The sequence below is a fragment of the Erpetoichthys calabaricus genome, chromosome 10 (assembly GCF_900747795.2).
Source record: "Erpetoichthys calabaricus chromosome 10, fErpCal1.3, whole genome shotgun sequence".
NCBI classification, from domain to species: Eukaryota; Metazoa; Chordata; class Cladistia; order Polypteriformes; family Polypteridae; genus Erpetoichthys; species Erpetoichthys calabaricus.
In genome coordinates this window covers 159,108,480-159,132,245 of record NC_041403.2, presented here as the reverse complement: position 1 = coordinate 159,132,245, position 23,766 = coordinate 159,108,480, and the positions used below count along the sequence as shown (strand labels likewise).

General features: G+C 40.7%; 1 protein-coding gene across 1 annotated transcript; it reads right to left on the bottom strand.

Moving 5' to 3' along the window:
• Window positions 1–16,923: 16,923 nt before the first annotated feature.
• On the bottom strand, window positions 16,924–23,714 carry rtn4rl2a (reticulon 4 receptor-like 2 a). The gene is made up of 3 exons (XM_028812242.2): window positions 23,199–23,714; window positions 21,508–21,734; window positions 16,924–19,349 (listed from the first exon to the last, which is right to left on the bottom strand). Exons 1-3 carry the CDS (start codon window positions 23,248–23,250, stop codon window positions 18,270–18,272), a joined length of 1,359 nt encoding a protein of 452 aa, XP_028668075.1. The 5' UTR covers window positions 23,251–23,714; the 3' UTR covers window positions 16,924–18,269.
• Window positions 23,715–23,766: the final 52 nt, after the last annotated feature.

The window sequence follows — 23,766 nt, the reverse complement described above, 5'->3', positions numbered from 1 at the left end:
AAAAACTTCCAAAAATGTCCATCTAGCAATAAGGGCAAACATAAGACCTTTATAAAATTAAAACATTTATCATTGCAAAATGCTCTGTAGCTCACAACGCTCTGAGGAGTGCAGAGGCAAAAGGTGTTCCCTGCCAGAATAAACACAAACTAAATTGAACCAAATCCTAATAGGAAATCCAAGGCCAAGTCAAAAAAACGAGTTTAAAATATCACAGACATCATTCACCAACTCCCAGGCACAGTCGAGTGATCCTCAAGGGACTGTGGGTTACCTCCACCTTTATACGACTGAGGGCGGCCCCTTGTGGTGATTGGCAGGTGGCCCCGCCTCTTGGTGAACCGCCCACAACACAAAGAATGTAACACAGGCAAAGGGAATACAGCAAATAGTAAACATAAGTGACATAAACCAAAAACTCAAAAATGAACAAAAAAAAACATAAGATAACAAGATTTTGAACCCAATTGAAATGTACTCACCGGCCCCTTTACTAGGTACACCTTGCTAGTACCCAGTTGGACCCCCTTTTTGCCTTCAGAACTGCCCTAATTCTTCATGGCATAGATTCAACAAGGTGCTGGAAACATTCCCCAGGGATTTTGCTCCATATTGACATGACAGCATCACGCAGTTGCTGCACATTTGTCGGTTACACCTCCATGATGCCAATCTCCCTTACACCACATCCCAAAGGTGCTCTTTTGGATTGAGATCTGGTGACTGTGGATGCCATTTGAGTCCAGTGAACTCATTGTCATGTTCAAGAAACCAGTTTGAGGTGATTCGAGCTTTGTGACATGGCGTGTTATCCCGAAGGAAGGAGCCATCAGAAGATGTCTACACTGGGTTCATAAAGGCTGTGCTTTATACAGCCTCCAGTTAATACAAAATGCGGCTGCAAGAATTATTACAAGAACAAGAAAATATGAACACATAACTCCAGTTCTTAAATCCTTACACTGGCTCCCGGTTAAGTTTAGGGCAGATTTCAAAATCCTTCTTTTAACATATAAAGCATTAAATGGCCGAGGTCTGGCTTACTTGTCTGAACTTATCATGACTTACAAACCAGAGCGCACATTAAGATCTCAAGATGCTGGTCTGCTTATGGTTCCAAGGATTAATAAAATAACAATGGGAGGTTGAGCTTTTAGTTACAGGGCCCCTAAACTGTGGACTGGTCTGCCTGCTACTATAAGAGATGCCCCTTCGGTCTCTGCTTTCAAATCCCGGCTGAAGACTCACTACTTCAGTTTAGCATACCCTGACTAGAGCTGCTGATTAACTGTACAGACTGCATCTCTGTTGTTAGTCATTAGCACTTAAACATAAGTAACATGATAGTTAGAATTTGTTACTAACCTTCACCTATTCTGTTTCTCTTCTTGGTACTCAAATGTGGCACTTGGTGCCACGGCCCACCTGCCAAGTTGTTTTGCCTGCCTAAGGTAAAGTCATCCCTGATGGAGGATCGCAGGAATCGTGAGAAAGAGGGGTCCTTTCATCGGATTGGCTGGCCCAACACTGTTTCAGCCGTGGAATGGCCAAATGGTGGAGGCAGCTTGATGGATGAGGTCTCCAGGAGTCTAAAATTATCCAAATCTTATTATGTGATATCATCTACTGTTAAATTCTGCTCCGTACTTCTAAAACATTTTTATTTTTTATTGAGGATTTGTTCTGTTCTGTGTATTGTATTGTATTGCCCCCCTTCTTTTGACACCCACTGCACGCCCAACCTACCTGGAAAGGGGTCTCTCTTTGAACTGCCTTTCCCAAGGTTTCTTCCATTTTTTGGGGAGTTTTTCCTTGTCTTCTTAGAGAGTCAAGGCTGGGGGGCTGTCAAGAGGCAGGGCCTGTTAAAGCCCATTACGGCACTTCCTGTGTGATTTTGGGCTCTACAAAAATAAACTGTATTGTATTGTATTGTATAAAGGGTCAACAACAAAATTCAGGTAGGCTTTGCAATTAAGTTGGTACTAAGGGGCCCAAAGTGTGCCAAGAAAATATCCTCCACACCATTACAGCACCACCACCACCAGTTTGAACCATTGATGCTTGGCAGGATGGATCCCTGCTTTCATGTTGTTGACACCAAATTCTGACATCGCTATCTAAATGTCGCAGCAGAAATTGAGACCAGGCAACATTTTTCCAATCTTCTATTGTCCAATTTGGTGAGCCCCTGCAAATTATAGCCTTAATTGCCTGTTCTCAGCCAACAGGAGTGGTACCCGGTGTGGTCTCCCACTGCTGTAAGTCCATCTGCTTCAAGGTTCGACGTGTTTGTGTTCAGAGATGCTCTTCTGTATTTTTCAGTTGTAACGAGTGCTTATTTGAGTGATCGCTGCCTTTCAATCAGCTTGAACCAGCCGCTCGCGTGTGGGGAAGTGGATGTACAATTTAAACAGATTGTTATTTTCATGGGAATTGTTATATATACATAATAGAACTAACTATTTTACATTACTGCGAGTAATTAACCATAATAAAAAATAGTAAAACGTAATATAGTGAAAGAAAATTATGTTTCATGTTGCGTAAGAGGTATTCGTTGTGTTATACATTTTTGCTCTGTTTGGCTTTGAAATTAAAACGCAAGTACTTTTTAAACTTACACTTTTACTGTAAAACTTTAGTAAAAACAATATTTGGAATTAACTTTTCATCAATATTGAATTGAATTTTGATTCCGTGTTTGGAGTTACATCGTGACAACACAACGTATAACTGCCCGTGAGTGAATATCATTTCTTTCTCTCTAATAAATAGACCAACTTTTTTGAATGTTTGTCCCAGTGATTTGTTAATTGGCAAAAGCTATTCTAACAGGAAACTGTTAACGTTTTAATATGAATGGCATATCAAGATTTCCATTGGTGTCTAATGTTATCCACGGAAGATGTACTACATTACAACAACAACAACATTTATTTATATAGCACATTTTCATACAAAAAAGTAGCTCAAAGTGCTTTACATAATGAAGAAAAGAAAAATAAAAGATAAAATAAGAAATTAAAATAAGACAACATTAGTTAACATAGAAAAAGAGTAAAGTCCGATGGCCACGGGGGACAGAAAAAACAAAAAAAACTCCAGACGGATGGAGAAAAAAATAAAATCTGCAGTGGTTCCAGGCCACGAGACCTCCCAGTCCCCTCTGGGCATTCTACCTAACATTAGAACATTAGAACACTGTAGACGAGAACAGGCCATTCAGCCCAACAAAGCTCGCCAGTCCTATCCACTTATTTCTTCTAAGAAAACATCAAGTGGAGTTTTGAAAGACCCTAACGTCTTACTGTCTACCACACTACTTGGTAGCTTATTCCAAGTTTCTATCGTTCTTTGTGTAAAGAAAAACTTCCTAATGTTTGTGCGAAATTTACCCTTAACAAGTTTCCAACTGTGTCCCTATGTTCTTGATGAACTCATTTTAAAATAACAGTCCCAATCCATTGCACTAATTCCCTTCATAATTTTAAACACTTCAATCATGTCACCTCTTAATCTTCTTTTGCTTAAACTGTTGTGGTGGATTGCCGGCTTCCTGTCCCGGCCCTCATCCCCAGGCCTCCAGGAGGAGCTCTCCCAACAGCATGGACGTGCCCCGAGTTCCAGCAGGGTCTCATGGACTATGTAGTTTGTATACACAGCCCTGCTGGATACCTTGGGGACCACTGGGAGTCGCTGTCGGGAAGCCCGTGGACTTATGTGTGCCCTATAACCTGGAAGTACGTCCTGGTCACCTGAGCAGGAGAGATGACGTGCTTCCAGGTTGAAGATAAGGACTGTTTACCCTGACCCGGAAGGGATAAGGAACGGTGGAGTGTTGGGCAGGAACACCTCGGGGTCAGGGTGTATAAAGGACTCTGGGAAAGCCCAGTACACTGAGCTGAGCTGGGAGGTAGGGTGGCTAAGTGTCTGGGAGAAGGAGGAAAGAGTATTGTTGTGATTAGTTTATATGAGTAGTGTGGAGTGGAGGGTGCTTGGTGCACTGTACTGTAGTACAATAAAAGAGTCTTGTACTATTACCTGGTGTTTGGAGTGGTACCTGAGGGTTCAAGAGGTGGACAAAAGCCTTAACTGCTACACTGTAAAGGCTCAGCTGTTTTTATCTTTCCTCATAATTCATACCCTGTATCACTGGAATCAGCCTAGTTGCTCTTCTCTGGACCTTTTCTAGTGTTGTTATGTCCTTTCTGTAGCCTGGAGACCAAAACTCTGCACAGAACTCCACATGAGGCATCACCAGTGTGTTATAAAGCTTGAGCAGAACCTCCTGTGACTTGTACTCCACACATCATTGCTATATATCCTAACATTCTGTTAGCCTTCTTAATGGCTTCTGAACACTCTCGGGAAGTCGATAGCTTAGAGTCCACTATCCATCCATCCATTTTCCAACCCGCTGAATCCGAACACAGGGTCACGGGGGTCTGCTGGAGCCAATCCCAGCCAACACAGGACACAAGGCAGGGACCAATCCTGGGCACGGTGCCAACCCACCGCAGGACACACACAAACACACCCACACACCAAGCACACACCTAACCTGCATGTCTTTGGACTGTGGGAGGAAACCGGAGCGCCCGGAGGAAACCCACGCAGACACGGGGAGAACATGCAAACTCCACGCAGGGAGGACCCGGGAATCAAACCCAGGTCCCCAGATCGCCCAACTGCGAGGCAGCAGCGCTACCCACTGCGCCACCGTGCCGCCTAGAGTCCACTATGACTCCTAAATCCTTCTCATAAGGTGTACTCTCGATTTTCCGACCGCCCATTGTGTATTCAAACCTAACATTTTTACTTCCAATGTGTAGATATTCTTCGGGATATTATAAGTTGATGTTTTCATCTTCCATACCATCACCACTAACTGTTTCAGCAGTCTATTGATATGCATTTAAGCAATTTGCCGTGTAACCGATTCAGAATTTCCGTGTTAATTTTTTTGACTTCATTGTTTCTCGGTGCTAGGATTGCTCGTGTACTCATTTCTTCGAGATGAAATTCTTCATTAAGATTTGAACATAATACGTCTTCTTTCATTGGGAACTTAAAGTGAGAAAAACGTAAAAACGTAAAAATTTATATGAGCTGTGAGCACAGGAACTGCATCTAACAAAAGCATTCACACGAATGAGAGGTGAGAGTACTGTGAGTGTGGGCCGTTAATCAGAAATGGTTGAGAGGAGGGCGGGACTTGATAAAACCTCTGGGCAATTGTCTCGTCTTGTCTCAAGATTTTCTTTTAAAATAGAGAGAAAAGATTGGGAGAAAACATGTACCCCGAAAAACAAAGTGAATGTCAAAAGCAAAATTGTCAAAGCCACCGATGCCACCCAAAAAAAAAAAAATCAGAACCTAGTTTTGCTAAACTTGACTTGCTTTTATGGAATGTTATTTGATTTTAATAAAATCAATAAAATGTTAAATAAAATGTCAAATAAAGTTGAATGTAATTGCTGAGGGTTTTTATTTAGTCTCGGATAAATATGAACTTTAGGGTGTTGGGAACATGCGCTGTTGCCGCACCCACCACACGATGAACCACCTGGACTGGGACCCGAGTGCAGCGGGTGACACCTCAGCACCACACTGGAACAGTGGGAGGTTTTTTTTTACAGTCCCTGTAATGCCAATCCTGCCACCAAAACCCCACATTTTCCCTGTGAGGGGTGACCTTTATATAGTTGTGCCGATGATGTCATTGTTACACCAACCCAATGCTTTGTGGGATGTGTCAACAAGGCAACAGGCAATGCAGAACTCTCAAAATGGCAATGACCATAGCTAAAACAAAATGGCGTCAAAACTAATATGAAAAAAATGGTCCATTTTTGAATAATATTTTCCGTTGACAAATAGAGATTAGAAACAGGGTAAGAAAACCACAGAAACGATGTAAACCTTAATTTAAAATTTTTAGTGAGAACCCAAGAAAAACAAATTAAGAATGTCAACCATATCATGATTTAACTTGTGGCCGAGTGGTCTTTGGTTTGTCATCGCTTGCACAATCAGGAACCCATTTGATTTTTGTCGGGGACAAGTCACAGACCGGTCTGACTAAGTAGCTGAGGATGTCAAACTACACAAGTTAGATCCAAAGAAGTGCTCTACAACTGTCCCAATGTACTAAGATTACATAAATGAAGTCTACAGCAGAAAATCGCAGTAAAGTCAATTTGAAGGGGACTTCACTTAATACACACATCTTTGGGATCATGGAGGAAAACACAGAATACCAGGAGAAAACCACATGGAACATTAATAAGAATGAAGATGAACATGAAATATCACCAAGATAAGATTTAATGTATGATGTGCCACAAAGTGTGCAATCAGTGGATTAAATTAGGGTTTTCAGTTTCTATGTACTCTCTTAGCATCAGTCAATGGTGTATAAAGGATGTCCTGTTAGCCCAAGAACAGTCAGCGAGGCTGCGTCTTCTATGTGTCGCCTCCCCCGAGAAAGTCTGAGTCCTCTAACAATTTCTTCATTAGAGCCGGGCACAGCAATGCTGACTTCTCTACGTTCCTCTGTGAGTTCAACTAACCTGTGATAAATGACCATAGCGATCACCTGGAGGCGTATTCTGGCCTGTATGCAGAAAAATGCAATGAACATTGTGGTCATGATAGACAAGCCCATTGAGTGACACTCATGCATTTTTTAATCAGTCAATTACTGGATGTGGCACAAAGAACGCTCAGCGCTTTTCTTTTGTGAAGGTATCGCTTTACTTCAATCATCTGGGATTCTGGACTCACGCTCTCCCCTCTGTTGACCCTCCTGACAAGAACAACAAAGGTGTGTCCTTCTGTTCGAGGTCAACAAAGCTGACCAGGATTAAGTTACCGCTCCAGTGACAGTGCTTTACTACAGGTTAGTTAACCTGGCATTGACAAGAAATATTTCAATTCAACAGTCATTCTGTAGTGAGGAAATAGTCTGTGTCTCCTTTCTCAGCTCCAGGGTCCTAGGTTCAAATGTTGGCTCATCTATTCTCAAGCAAAACCTGGCTTGTCCTTCTAAAGGTGGGGATTTGGTGTGTTTTGGGGTATTTTTTATTTATATGCGAGCAGGAAATTGCCCAGGGGGCAGCCAAAGGTGACTTTATTTAGTTGATGCTGTTATGTGATCCAAATGTGTGTAATCGCTCCATTAAAATATATCTCTATATGTAATTTTTTTCCTTTATGTTGTTCTATAATTGTTTCTTTTTCTCTTCTGTCTTTGCTTAACAAACTTTGGAAGAAGAGGTGGCAGAACAACCAGGTCTACTGTGCTAACAAGAACTGAATGAGGCTGACCTAAGTGAGAGCGTACTCAAGTTATCATGTTTACACACACACACACACACGCACACGCATACAGACATAATTCCACAAATGGTATTGTCGGACACAGGGAGGTCTAAAACACTGAGATTCATCAAAATCTTCAAAATGGAATTTTTTGAGGAGTCCAATACTTTCCCTCTACTTCGTATATGAGAAAGTCAGGGAGGTCTAAAATGTCGAGATTCATTAAAATCTCGACATCGAATCTTTGGACAATTACAATACTTTCCTTATACTTCGTAAACGAGAAAGTCAGGGAGGTCTAAAACGTTGAGATTCATCAAAATCTCGATATCAAATCTTTGGACGATTACAATACTTTCCCTATACTTCGTAAATAAGAAAATCAGGGAGGTCTAAAACGTTAAGATTCATTAAAATCTCGACATCAAATCTTTGGACAATTACAGTACTTTCCCTATACTTCGTAAAACGAGAAAGTCAGGGAGGTTTACAGCGTTGAGATTCATCAAAATCTCGACATCGGATCTTTGGATGATTCAGATGAAGTACTACTTCTTGTTGATGGATTTGGCCCAAAAAGTTAATAAAGATCTAGAATTTTGTTGTAACAACCACAGGCCAAATTTCATCCATCTATCTTCTTGTGTTTTTGAGTTATATTTCCAAAAAACTGTATTTTCAGACTCAGGGAGATCTAAAACATCAAGATTCATCAAAATCTCAAGGCTGAATTATTTCATGATTACTATACCTTCTCTAGACTTCATATTCGAGAAAGTAAAACAAGATTAGCAATTTTTTCAAATTCATTAAAAATAAAAAAAAAATGAAATATCTACACTCACACGAGTATTTAGACCCTTTACTCAGTAATTCACTGAAGCACCTTTGGTAGCAATTATGGTGAGGTGTCTTCTTGGGTATGACGTGTCAAGCGTCACGCACCTGGATTTGAGGATTTTCTGATATCAGTTGTTCTTTGTAGATTTCTCAGACTCTCTCGGGTTGGATGGAGACCTTCGATGGGTAGCTATTTTCTGTTCTCTTCAGAGATGTTAGATTGAGTTCAAGTCCAGGCTGTGGCTGGAGCACCCAACAACATTGACCGAGCTGTCTCTAAGCCATTCCTGTGTTGTCTTTGCTTTGTGCTTAGGGTCGTTATTCTGTTTGAAGAAGATCCTTTGGGTCAATCTGAGGTCCAGAATACTCTGAAGCAGGTTGTCATTAGGAATGACTCTGTTCAGCTTTCCCTCAACCATTTCTAGTCCCCCAGTCTCTGTTGCTGAAAAAGAACCCCATAGCCATGTTGCTGCCAGCATCAAACTTGACCAATAGAATGGTATTGCGTAGGTGATGAGTGATTTCTCCAGATGTGACGCTTAGAGCTGAACCCAAACCATACATTCTTTGGATCATTAGACCAGAGAACCTTGTTTCTCATAATCTGAGAGTTATTAGGTGAAATTTTGCAAACTCCAAGTGGGCATTCATGTGTCATCTGCTCACTCTAACATAAAGCCTACATTAGTGGAGTGCTGCACTAGAGATTGACTTCTGTAAGTTTATCCCATCTCCACACAAATTCTCTGGAGCTCAGCCAGAGTCACCATCAGGCTTTTGGCCACCTTTATTAATAAAAACCTTCTCCGCTGATTGCTCAGTTTGGTGGAGCAGCCAGCCCTAGAAAAGACTTCTTCATTTTAACAATTATGGTGGCATCTGAGCTCTTGAGATCCTTCAGTGCAGCAGGAAATTTTTTGTAACCCTGCCTTTATCTGTCGCACAACACAAAATCCAGTCTCTAAGCTCTGCATGAAGTTCCTTAGACTTCGTTGCTTGGTTTTGGTTCCATGCTGGGATCTTCTACAGACATATGCAGTAGGTGTATATAAGGTGTGAGCCTTTTCTAGTCATGTCCAAACAAATGCATTGACTACAGATGGACTCCAGACAAGGTGTAGAAACATCCCAGTGATCATCAATTGATTGGGATTCACCCAAGCCAAATGTCAAGTGTCATAGCAAATGGTATGAATCAGGGAACTCTAAATCCAATCCTGGAGGGCCGCAGTGGCTGTAGGTTTTCATTCTAACCCTTTTCTTAGTGACCTGTTTTTGCTGCTAATTAATTTCTTTTGCATTCATTTTATTTGACTTGCTCTTGAAGACTCACACCCCTTAATTGTTTCTTTTTCCTTAATTAGCAGCCAAACAATAATGAGATACAAAATGAGCCAAAATAACTGGTGTCCATCATACAATATCTGAAAATAAAGAAAGATGAAGATCTCAGGAATGCTGATCTACTCAGGTCCTCAAAAGATTTTAGCAGAGCTCTTAGAAAAGAGAAAATCAACAATTTCAGAAATGTCTGCTAATGCACAATGAGAGCAGCAACAAGCCATGGAATTAAAGAACGAGTTTAATTAACAACAAGAATCGTCACCTAATGAAGCAGCTGGTTGGAGTTTGAGACCCTGGCTTAGTTGGTCTTCTGTTGGCTCACTCACTTCACATTTCATTTCTGTTTGGGTGCCATTTAAGGAAAGAAATGAAGCAATTCAGAGGAATGATGAAGAAATTCAGGGGAATGAATCTTAAACAAGTCAATTAAAATTAATTCAAAAGAAGTTAATTAGCAGCAAAAACAGGTCACTAATTAAGAAAAGGTTTAGAATGAAAACCTGCAGCCACTGGGACCCTCCATAACCAGAGCTGGGGACCCCTGGTCTGCATACCTCTACCAATGTAATATTTCAGATTTTGAATTCACAATCCTTTCTAAATCCTGTTCTCACTTTGTCATTCTGGGGTATAGAGTGTTGTTTGAAGAGGAAAAAAATTAATTTAGGTAATTTTAGCACAAGGCTGGCACATAAAAAAATGTGAGAAACATGAAGGGGTCTGAAAACTTCCTGAAGGCACTGTAGATATACTGTTAGGTGCACTTAGTATCTCGCTAAGCTTTATTTTTAAAATGAGCATCTTTACAGTTTTCAGCCAGATCATTAGCAATACAGGCTTCGATTCTTTTTTCCCAACCTTATCCTGCTGCCAGTCCATGATTAATCAACATGTAGCACCCATTAGAAAAGTTGTTCCGTTCCATCTGGAAGTGTGATTTGCTCTTACTGTGTAAAGTTACAGGACATGAAACATGCAGATTTAATTAGAAAGTCTGGTGGGGAAATAGATAGATAGATAGATAGATAGATAGATAGATAGATAGATAGATAGATAGATAGATAGATAGATAGATAGATAGATAGATAGTGTGGTGAACAGCCAGGGCATATTCAGGGTAATACTTCCCCCAGAACACTAGAGGGCAACCACCCTGGCTCACAGCGTTGCCACGAATTTGGAACATAGAAGCTCAACCCTGTGGGTCCCATGGCCACCACCAGGGGGCACCTGTACTGTTGCTGAGCCCTGGGTTGCAGCACTTCCACCATACGCAGAAGTGCTGCCTGGATGTAGATCTGGAAGCACCTGGAGCACCTCTGGGTGCCCTATAAAAGGGGCTTCCTCACTGCATTCGAGGAGCCAGAGTCAGGAGGAGGAAGACAATGTTTGTTGGGACAGGAGTGGAGGCGGCAGACTGAGAGAGAGAGAGAAGAAAGGACTGTGCTTGTGTAATGTGCTCTGTAGTGAGGAGCGAAGGAAAGGAAGTGCCCAACCTGAAAGAAAGGTGTGTGCTGGACAGAACTTGTGTCTTGCGTCTGTCTATGTCTGTGGCTGGTACGTCCCCTGGAGGTTTGCAATAGATAGAACCCCTTGTACAAGCTTGATCTTGAACTTTACCATCAGCAGTTCAGTTACAATCCTCTTCACCAGTTCTTTTCCCGGCCAGCTTTGTCCACCGCCTCTCGACCCTGACTGCCTTTCCTAGGTGGAGCAGCTTCTTTTATGGAGGACCTGGGAGTACTTGTTGTTCGGTGTTCTCCTCATAGTAGACTCGTGAACAATGACATTAGCCAATGAAAGAGAGATCCTTAGATGGTACCCCAAGGTTCCTATGACCTCCTGGAATTGTGCAGGCCTTGCTGTTGGAGTGATCTTTGCTGGTTGACCACTCATAGGGAGGGTTAAAAATGGTGTTGAATTTCCTCCATTTGTACACAATCTGCCTGACAGTGGACCTATTGAGTCCAAAATCTTTAGAAATGGCTTTGTGACCTTTTCAGTCCTGGTGAGCATCAACAACTTTTTGCTCTGATGTCCTCAGAAAACTCCTTTAATTGAGGCATGACTCGTTTGCACAGACCTGTGTGGTGTAGGCAATTCAATAATGAAGACCTAAATTTATGTTGTTTAGATAATGCAGGGACTCCCAAACTCCACTTGGCACTATATGACAGATAGATATAAAAGGCACTATATAATAAGAGATAGATAGATAGATAGATAGATAGATAGATAGATAGATAGATAGATAGATAGATAGATAGATAGATAGATAGATAGATAGATAGATAGATAGATAGATAGATAGATAGATAGATAGATAGATAGATAGATAGATTATTTCATTTTTTCACATAACCATTGAATATGAACATGAAACCTTATCACTGGATTTGAGAAGCACATGCTGCGGGAAGCAGTTTAATCATGATCAGCCCCCCTGTGGACTTCATTTGGTTGTTATTTACTTCAAAATGTTAACAAGTGAGTCACGTTCACAGGTTCAGGCCAGTTTTGTGTTGAATATGTCAGGGAAGCATGTCATTCAGAACAGCGGGCGGGTGGGATGGATGGAGCAACTCAAGTGGATTTATAGCCTGGCTGTGAGTCATTGCTACCTTGACTTGGATGAACACACACACACATATTTATATATATATATATATATATATATATATATATATATATATATATATATATATATATATATATATATCCGTGTCCATACATACTGTATATCCATATGTCCATATATGAATATTTATATATTTTTTAATTGTAAAGGTCATTTTCTTTTTTATAAAATAAGTTGCAGTTGTTCATGTGCATTTACAGTAAGAAACTGCAGAGTACTGCATCAGTATTGTAACCTTTGGGCAACAGCAGCCACTTAGCAATGCCTTCTTCTAGTAACTACCCTCACCAGTCTTACTTCATGTCACAGGTTATGTTCCAAGTACTAAGAATCACTCAAATTGATAACATGTTCTGGACGTTTAGCTGTTTTCTCTGCGCATTACATGGAGGTGTATACTGGTAAAAGTGGGACAGAGGGGTCCAGAAATCCTCGGATTCTACTTATCTGATCTAATGAGTGCTATGGATTGTCAGGAACAGGTATGCTGACCAGAAATATGTGGAGTGGGGTATCGTGTGTCTTAAAAGACTCTGTTATTCGTATCATCTTTAGATTTTGTGGCGCTAGCTATCACTATTTGAGCATGCGGCACTATCGTAGTTGACAAGCACATTCACCACATGCAGATCTTAGCTTTAGGGATCAGTAGCTATTTTCATAAATGAATGAAGTGTTCAGTGCCTATTTTTAAATTCTTGAACTAATCAAAAACAAAAAAACCAGGTAAATATATTTAGGAGATATTATTTACTAGCCATGTCCTTCAGCTCTGCCCATGTAGAAGTGAAACAGGACAGCGAGGAGGGCACTGCCCGGCTCCCCACTTCTGACGTCACGCTTCCCCCTCCCCTCAGCCCACAGCCTCTTTCTCGGATTAGAGTGACTATAACGCTCACTCAAGCGAACTATGATACCTAGCACAATATGAGAAATCACAAAATGAACCGGAATGCTCAAGCAAATTCTAGAAAAAAACCTTATCTAAATCCATTAAGTAGTTCTCTCGTTTGTTAGCTAACCGGAGGTAAGGTACGCCCCAAGACTGGCGCGTGAGTGAAGAAGAAATGAAATTTTCTGTTCTTATTTTGATTTATTGAAAGAGGAGCTTCCTGACACCCCAACCCTTTATGTTTATCATGTTTCAGTATTCGGCACCGTATTCTGAGACACTGTCACCCAGCTTGTAAAGGGTTACATTAACGACCTCACAATGAATAATGATTGGGGACACGCCCCCTAGCAACAGCTTGTACAACACAGCAACAAACTTCAGCATGGCTGTAAACAAAACAAAGCAAAAAAATATGTAACAATGATAAATACCTGTAACTTTTTCCCTAAAAATAAAAATAAGAAAGTAATGAACACATGTTATCTGATCTCAAACACGATCAGAAATCCTCCAAACACCACCAAAAGAAAACGTGTTTAATACACAAAATATTAAAATCATGACACTTACTTATAGTGAAAAGGTTATTCTCCTTTAATCTTTGAGATGGCGTTGGTTTGGACCTGTGCAGAGGAGAGATGCTGGGTATATTGAGAGAAGGGTGCTAAGGATAGAGCTGCCAGGTAAGAGGACAAGAGGAAGGCATAAGAGAAGATTTATAGATGTGGTGAGAGAGGACATGCAGGTGACGGGCGTAACAGAACAAGATGACGAGGACAGAAAGATATGGAAGGAAATGATCCGCTGTGGCGACCCCTAATGGGAGCAGCCGAAAGAAGAAGAAGAAGAAGAACTTGTCCCCTGCAGCCCTGGAATCAGTCTAGTTGTTCTTATAAAAATAAGAAAGTAATTAACACAAGTGTTCTCTGATCTCAAACACGATCAGAAATCCTCCAAACACCACCAGAAAAAAACGTGTTTAATACACAAAATATCAAAATCATGACATTTACAAGATTTGCCACAGCTAACGCAAAATGGAGCAATCAGCTCTTACAAGAAATTGTGAACAAGCAGGAACCACCATAGACGGACTGAATGTCTTCTCTTCGATGCCTGTGGAGCGGCGCTCTGTGCTGATCTCACCCATAACCTTTATACTACCAGCTGTCATGCATGTTCACACTTACTAAGATTTCACTTTTGCCATCCAAAGAAAACATGTAAAGTCTCAATGAAACAATTACAAGATTATGAATCATCATCCTCTGCAAAAAATAAAAAAATAACACACACTCATTTTATATAATTGGTGGGAAAACGTAAGCAGCTTGTTTTTTTTTTTTTTTTTTTATTCTTATCGATATGGGTCACACGGATAGAAACAGCAGACTTTCTGTGATCTAAAAATACTGGGCTGGGTATATTTCATGGTGTGCAATACTCCTGCTCTTACATTCTTCTGTTTTAAATGCATTCATGTAGGTATGTAAGCCAAAATGGAGAAATATTTTTCTATCAGAAAAAAATATTACATATGAAGTGTCTATATATACAGTAAATAACATTCAATCCATTCAGATATCTGTTTACTAAACTCATGTCTATCCTGGTGTCACCACAGCAAAAAACAAACATACCAGTCTACAGTTGGGGAATTCAGACATACAGGCCCACGTTGCAGGTATCAACGGATGTAGAGATGTGAATGGGAATAAATTGTCAAAAGATAGATAGATAGATAGATAGATAGATAGATAGATAGATAGATAGATAGATAGATAGATAGATAGATAGATAGATAGATAGATAGATAGATAGATAGATAGATAGATAGATAGATAGATAGATAGATAGATAGATAGATAGATAGATAGATAGATAGATAGATAGATAGATAGATAGATAGATAGATCATAAGAACATTAGATAAATTGTTTGACACGGACTGACCATTCAGCCCCACAAGCTTACCAGTCCTATCCATCTAATTCCTCCAAAGCACCATCAAGTTCTACTTTTGAATGTACATAGAATCCAACTGTCCACCACACTATTTGATCACTTATTCCATGTCTCTTTGGTTCTCTGTGTGAAGAAAAGCTTCCTTAACAAGTTTCTAACTGTACCTCTGTGTTCTTGTTGAGCTAATTTTAAAGTCACAGTTTTGATTCACTGGACTAATTTCTTTTGTAATTTTAAACACTTAATGTATGTCTCTTCTTAATTTGTTTATACTGAATAGGTTAATCTCCTTTAATCTTTGAGATTGCATTGGTTTGGACCTTTGCAGATGAGAGATGATGGGTATATTGAGAGAAGGGTGCTAAGGATAGAGCTGCCAGGTAAGAGGACAAGAGGAAGGCCTAAGAGAAGGTTTATGGATGTGGTGTGAGAGGAGATGTAGGTTATGGGTGTGACAGAGCGAGATAACGAGGACAGAAAAGTATAGAAAAAGATGATCTTCTGTGACAACCCCTAACAGAAGCAGCTGATTGAAGAAGAAGAAGAAGAAGAAGAAGAAGAAGAAGAAGAAGAAGAAGAAGAAGAAGAAGAAGAAGAAGAAGAAGAAGAAGAAGAAGAAGAAGAAGAACTTATCCCTTGCAGCCCTGGAATCAGCCTAGTTGCTCTTCTCTGGACTTTTTCCAGCATTGCTAAATCGTTTTTGTAGCTTGGAGACCAAAACTGCCCTCAGTACTGCAGATGAGGCCTCACCAGTGCATTATAAAGCTTAAGTATGAGGTCCTCTGACTTTTATTTTAAACATCAGGGTGCTATATAGTCTAACCTTCTGTTTAGCCATCTTTAGAGCTTCTGGACACTACCTGAAGGTAGGAAATGACAAGCCCACTTTGACTCGTAGGTCCTTTTCATATGGGGTCATTTCAGACCTCCTATTGTGTGTGTAATTAAAATGACTTACCTAGTTGAGAAGACTTCACCACCCCTCAACCCAGACTGTTCAATGATTGTATACTTAACATATACACTAGCATGTACTGTAGGTGGTCCTTACATATACTATAGAAGAAATCAAGTAAGCTGTAAGGATTTCCTTGGTGTCACACACGTACACCTACAGGACAGCTCCCGAGTTTCTGAATACACAACAGAGATTTCAGTAGTGGGCGAGCCACAGGTGTCCCATTACAGCCCACTGAGCAGAGTCTGCATGTGTCACAGATCCTGCATGTGTCGTGCTGACAGAACGCAGCCCCTGGGACCATGACTCTCAAATGCCACACATCGACATGGCATCTCCTGCACACAGATCATATTTTTCATTACATAGAAAGAGTTCTTCCTGTGTGTGCTCCGTCATCTATAGATCACTCATAAGAAATTATGATTTCTTCTGTTAGGTGTGTATATCCCATTTTTCACAGTAGAGCACATATGTGGAAATCTCACTCCTGACCTAAACGTATGCCTGTGTTCTTTCGCACTTAGGCAGGCCATGTTTAATCAACCACAGTGACAGAATGGAACTTTTCTCCCTTATATAGAGATGGCATCTCTCCCTTGTGCATCATTAGAAGATGTCTAGTGTATCACAAACACAAATATTTTCTTATTGCACATACAGCAGGAAAATTAAATCTCTGTGCTTCCCACACACTTGGCTCCCACATCACACACAGCAGAGACAGTCCAGACCCCTTGTGCATCACATATCCCTCATACCTCCTACGTGGTGGCTACTGAATCCCACTCAAATGATTGCTGTCGACTCCATCACACAATTCTACATCCCAAGCGGAGACACAGGCACATGTCTAACAAATGCTTGCCACATTTCTTCCCTGACACGATGGCCCCTAAACCCCTGGTGCCCACCAAAATTGTCTTGACAAAATCAAAAATCAGAGAGCATTCGATAGAGTCTCAACAAGACTACAATTTTATTTCAAAGAAAATCCAGGGAAAAAAGTAACATCTCATAATGAATTAGGTTCAACAAAAATAGCATTCTTTAACACCATTTATGTATACTGTTATTTAATAACATTCCAAAAAAAATCAGGAAAAGAAGAAAACAACAGACAGACATAAAATAATTTGCTACCTTCAACAAAAAAAACTTTGTAAAGGTTCTTTTTTTTTTAATTACAGTAAAATAAACACCATACTAGTAACAATAAAACAAAGAGTGTCTTCTTCTTATTGTTACCCATTCTAATTGTTTTGTACATTGCAGTAGCAGAAACAAGGCCATTGTGTTTCCAAAACCTCATTTCTGTCAGGATTTATTGTTTCACCCTCTACACTCCCTAACTTTCCTCTATTAAGGTCTTCAAGATGCTGAAGACCCTGCCTTCCTAACATTTAGGAGTATCAGTAAGGTGTTCCTGGCATAGTCTGGCATCTCCAAATATGGATGGGCTCCTCCTTCCTAAATTCTGTGAACGCCTCAGCTAATGAATTGAGGAAGCTTTATACCAGCGTTTCTCAACCTTTAAGTATTTGTGACCCAAGTTTTCATAACAGTTTTAATCGTGCCCCCCTAACGTTTTTTTTGAAAGGAGCCCACTAATACCAATTTGTTCTTTTTTAATTAATGATATATTATAGATGCATATTTTATTATACCTACTTAACTTTTATCGACATTTATCTAACTCTCTATTTATTTTTCTAGTATCAGAATGTAGTTTAAGTTAATTTGCTTTGGTTTCAATAGATGTATTTTTCAAATTTTTGATTCTTGTTTTCTTTTTTCACATCTTTGCACCCCTCTTTTTGTTACTTTGCACCCCCTAGGGGGGCCCGCCCCACAGATTGAGAACCACGGCTTTATACTAACACAGTTAAAAAGCACAGACCTGACGTTGCCACCATCATTGATTAATCAATGGTTGACCTTCCACTTTCTGTCCTATTTCTAGTGTAGACTGATTTCTCTATTGAATTACAGGTTGAAAATGCTGTGCACTCTCTACAGTAGAACAGTTCATTAAAATTAACAGCTTGGTCACACAGAATCAGCTCATCACTTTATCATAAAAGTGATCCTCCATAGTACACACTGCACCATACTTGATAGTTAGTCTATAACTGATATGGACTGAAATCCCTACATCACTTGAAGTTGTTGAAAGTCACCGCAGATGCAAAAGGTTTTGGGGAATTGGTGTCAGAATTTTTTTTTCTTGTGTGCTTGAAATTTGAATTAGCACCAGCTGCAGGAAAAAACAGAGTTCAATTTGTTCTTATGGGAATGTTACTTTGCTACAATCGGCCAAAAAACATCACAACTGTTAAAGATAGTGCCAGCTTGTAGAGATCGGGTACTCCTGTTCGTACTCCAGTGTTCCGGAATGATCCTTCATTTTGGCAGTCCTCCTCAAAGCAGCGAATGGTAGCATCTTCATTTTCGTAGTTAGCCCAATATTCTTCTGTATCAATCTTGGGAAGAGACTCCTCTGCATCCTTGGGGCTGTAGATCTTGGGGGATTTGTTGTAAAATGATGATGGCTGGGGTTTGGCCTCATCCCAGGAAGAAATACTTCCCTTTTTCTTGCTACCATGGATGCCTTTAAGCTGCTCATTTCCATTAAGGGATTTAGGGAACCACCACCTTGTTTTGGTGCTGAATGTGGATGTCGTTTTGCCCAGGCCAAGATCAGGGAGCGGGCAGGGAGCAAAATCGATCTCTCTCAAGAACCGCAGGTCTAGGCCTTTTTTATCCTCAGGAGTTGAGCAAACCAATTCAGAACTTGAAACCCTAACTTTTCTGAACCATTCCCAAAGAGGGCGAGCCTCACATCCACAGGACCAGGGATTGCCATTGAGACGAAGGAACTGCAAAGAGGGAAGGTCATTGAGTGCAGGTCCAGGAAGCTCCGACAAAGTGTTATTAAAGAGGAAGAGAATAGTGAGCCGACCAAGGTCCCGAAATGCCTTTCGGCTGACCTGACGGATTCGATTTTCATGCAGAAGAAGGCGATCAAGGTTTACCAGCCCACGGAAGACATTCTCAGAAAGGACACGTATTCGGTTGCCATGAAGGAACAGATGTGTAAGGTTGACCAGATCTGCAAACAGGTCATCCTGCAGGTAGTGCAGATTATTGTCTTGAAGGTAAAGGAACTGAAGACTATAGAGTTTCTGGAAAATAGTCCCAGGCAATGAGCCCAGCTGGCAGCGGTACATGTGCAGACTCTGTAGTTTGTCCAGTCCTCTGAAGATATCTGGGTTCAGAGAGCGGAGATTCCGATTGTCTCCAATGTCCAACTCTTCCAAGTCACGTAGGTCACTAAAGGCACCAGGCTCAATGAAAGTGATATTGTTGGAATACAGCCATAGCACCTACAGTGAGAGGAGAAACCTGTCAAAAAATGCTATTTTGCCAAATTTTTTATTTTTATTAGAAAATGATTGTTGTAATATAATTAACATTTTTTCATGTTACAATGCTAGGAACCCCCCCCCCCCCCCCCAAAAAAAAAAAACAACAAATAAAGATGTGACCAAGATGTAAACCCCCTCTGAAACAACCATTTGCTAGTCAACAAATATTGCTTCAGTTTCATGTTATTTGAAGAAAAATCATTGGGAAGTGGCACTTTTATACATAATGTTATATTTTAAAGCAAAGACCAGGATGGCTTTTAAAAAAAAAATGTATGTATGAGCTATGGAAACGATGAAGATATTAGTGACAGAAATACAAATCAAGATCTTCAAAACTAGTTAAAGACATTGGCAACTTTAACCCAGGAGAATACATCCAGCTGAAGAGTCAATCGAGTAGTCGAATGACAACTCTGAATAGTGCATAGTTTCTTAAATTATGGGTCATGATTCATATGCCACAGGGTTGTGAGTCATCATTGCAATCAATGAGAAAGGGACACAAACAGTTTGCAAAGTGTCTCGTGATGGTCGCCAAGTGCAGTTTAAGCAATCGACATTGCTCCTGCATGGCTATCTGTGATGATTCTCCAAAGAAGAACCACTCAGTATTCCTGTCGGCAGAAATTCTTAAAGAGGGATACTTTGACTGTTAGAGGTAATTCTCCAAGGGGTACCCCCCCCCCGGCCCCCCCATGCTATGGGGGATGCCTCCCAGTCCTGACGGTCATCATGGACTGGGTCTGAAAAACACTAAGAAGGGCAAGAATGGATCACAAGAAAAAATGTTTAAGAAATATTGGAATAGTGGATTGAGTAGGGAGGGACACCTAGTGGAAATTACAGGGAAGTGCATTTGCAATGGAAATTCGGAAGCACTTCTTTATGTGAGGAGCTTGTCAGAATCAGGAACACACTGTCTTGCCATATTACTGAAGCCAGACATCCACTGTAATTGTTTTCAAAACGTGTGGATGAAACATTGGAATAATTTGAGAATTATTGATAAAGGTATTAAACCTCTTCTACGCAGTGGTGTGCTGGGGAGGCAGCATTAAAAGGAAAGACGCCTCACGCCTGGACAAACTGGTGAGGAAGGCAGGCTCTATTGTTGGCATGGAGCTGGACAGTTTAACATCTGTGGCAGAGCGAAGGGCGCTCAGTAGGCTCCTATCAATTATGGAGAATCCACTGCATCCACTAAATAATGTCATCTCCAGACAGAAGAGCAGCTTCAGCGACAGACTGCTGTCACTGTCCTGCTCCACAGACAGATTGAGGAGATCGTTCCTCCCCCAAACTATGCGACTCTTCAATTTCACCCGGGGGGGTAAACGTTAACATTTAACATTATACATAGTTATTGTCTGTTTTTTCACCTGTATTATTATCATTCTTTAATTTAATATTATTTATTGTATCAGTATGCTGCTGCTGAAGAATGTGAATTTCCCATTGGGATTAATAAAGTATCTATCTATCTATCTATCTATCTATCTATTTCTCCAGTTGTTTTTTTTTTTTTCTCTGACTTTATCTTTTACAATTGACTGTGGAGCCCCAGGGGGGATGCTGCTGAAAATTTAGGATCGCCAATGCACCTAACCTGCATTTCTATGGACTGTGAGAGGAAACCCACGCAGACACGGGAAGAACATGCAAACTCCACCCGGGAAGCGAACCCGGGACTCCGTACTGCAAGGCAGCAGCGCCACCCAAATCTCTAGTTAGTTATTGGAAAATGATATACTTGCGTTTAACCTGTCACAAGCGTATTGCGCCTGCGCTCTCGTAAATAGCGCTATACAAAAATAAACTGAATTGAACTGCAATGAAATGGATTCAAGGCTTTAAAATAGATAAAATCGAGGCTGGTTCTTCTTATTTGATGTTTCTACTCAGTAAAACAATTACGATTATATAGTTTCCATTGTAGATGTATATTTTACAATTGCGGATTTGGCATACATTTACTTGGCATTCACAGAACCTGCAGATCAACGTTTTACACAGTAGTCGCGTTCTTTCACGTTCGTCTCCTTTAGTGAATGAAATAGGCTGCCCCCTCACTCCAAAAGAGTTACAGTCCCAAGATGAGAAACTGGTGCCATACCTGTGTCCCAAACCCGAAGGACTCGGCTCGCAGCTCCGTGATGCGGTTATTCTGCAGGAACACCCTCTGGCTGTCGTAAGGGATGCCGGCTGGCACGTTCGAGAAGTTCTGGGACTGACAGCTGACTGTCATGGGTGCCGGGTAACAGATGCACAGGCGTGGGCAAGAGGAGACTGAACACGGCTTTGAAAAGATCATCCAGAGGATGAGCCAGAAGACCAGAGAGCCTAGGATTAAAAAGCAAAGCAATTGAAAAGTTTCTGTTAGAGAAGTAATAACACACAGCAGGCAGAGCTTTAAAAAAACAGTGGCTTAAAAAAGTCAGCATGGATGTCTGGCGTTTTATTATTATCCCCTGACCCCTCTCTTAATATACTAATAATCCGATTTTTATTTCATGCTTGAAACTTTGATCCGCGGCTAAACAGCAAGTAAAGTTTTCAAGCCGCTGTGTCTTCAAAGGTTGGAAACAGGAGAAGCGGAGAGCACAGCGGTCATTTATAATTCAGACAGACGACTCCGCAAATTGGAACCGTCAGCATCCTCATCTGCCAGCGCTGAGACACTGGAAACTAACGGGGCACTAAGGAGAGAAAGGGGTCTGACTGGCACGCGGCTCAGCAAAGCCGATTATAGAATACCTGTGCTGTCTAAACTCAAATTAAACAAGAAATAAATAAATAAATAAATAAATTGGGGAAAAAACACGAAACCCTCTCCCAAAAAAAAAAAAGAAAACACACCAAACTTTCAACTTATTTAAATCGCATTCATGTCAAATAAATGAACGGTATCACATCTTAATATGTACACAGTTCTTCTTACACAATGCTAAACTTATCAAGGCAGCGCTTGGCACAAGGAGCCAACAGACTTTACATGGGACACCCGCGTAACACACGGATTTAAACAGAAATAAAGAATAACGGCAAAACGGGGTCTTCAGGAAAGACACTATATAAGATAGATAGATAGATAGATAGATAGATAGATAGATAGATAGATAGATAGATAGATAGATAGATAGATAGATAATGAAAGATACTATATAATATAGATAGATAGATAGATAGATAGATAGATAGATAGATAGATAGATAGATAGATACTATATAACATAGATAGATAGATAGATAGATAGATAGATAGATAGATAGATAGATAGATAGATAGATAGATAGATAGATAGATAGATAGATAGATAAAAGACACTATATAACATAGATAGATAGATAGATAGATAGATAGATAGATAGATAGATAGATAGATAGATAGATAGATAGATAGATAGATAGATAGATAGATAGATAATAAAAGACACTATATAACATAGATAGATGGATAGATAGATAGATAGATAGATAGATAGATAGATAGATAGATAGATAGATAGATAGATAGATAATAAAGGCACTATATTATTTATGAATAAATGCTATGCCAGATAGATATACTATTGTTAGAGAAATATGAAAGTCACTGCACTACATATAGAAAGATATATTTGAAAGGCACTATATTATGAATAGAAAGAAAGAAAGAAAGAAAGAAAGAAAGAAAGAAAGAAAGAAAGAAAGAAAGAAAGAAAGAAAGATCCCTCTAGCAGTACACTAACACCGACTGAAAGTGTTAGCGCTGTTTGCAAAGATAAAGCAGCTCTGACCGACACACTGATCGGCGGAGAACTCACCTCTGAAAGTTGGAAATCCAGAGCGCCTCCGTGCTGAAGAGCGAGTGTCCATTTCTACCTAAGCCGAGGAAGAGCTAGCTTGAGCTGGGTTCGCTGTTGCTATCTCCGCCTGTGCGTCCTGTCTGCTGGTTTTGCGCTCCTTGCCGCCGCTAATATAGCGCCGAGCAGCCTACACTGGGGGCAGCGGTGATCCCACACTGGTTGCGCGTGGCATGGTGCGCCGCCAAGGGCGTGGGGGGCGGGTGGTGATCGTGGAGCGTTTTCACGCTGACGGGGAGGAGACAGCGAAATTATAAAACGAGTGTGAAAACGCGCATCTGCAAACAGACGCGTGAAGAAGCAAAAGCAGACAAGAGTCTCGCCGCGTAAAGACTTCGGAGGACGCGTCAGGAGAGATGATGCACTTGTCTTCTTTGAAGCAGGTGACAGCAGACGTACTTCTCAGCTCTCAGCTCAGGGGCTGTGTGACAACAGGTGTCGCCGGGTGACAGATCTTTGACCGGACCAACAGGGGAAGGTGGCGCCGACTTGTGGCGTAACCTGCAACGGACAACTTTCAAAGCACTTG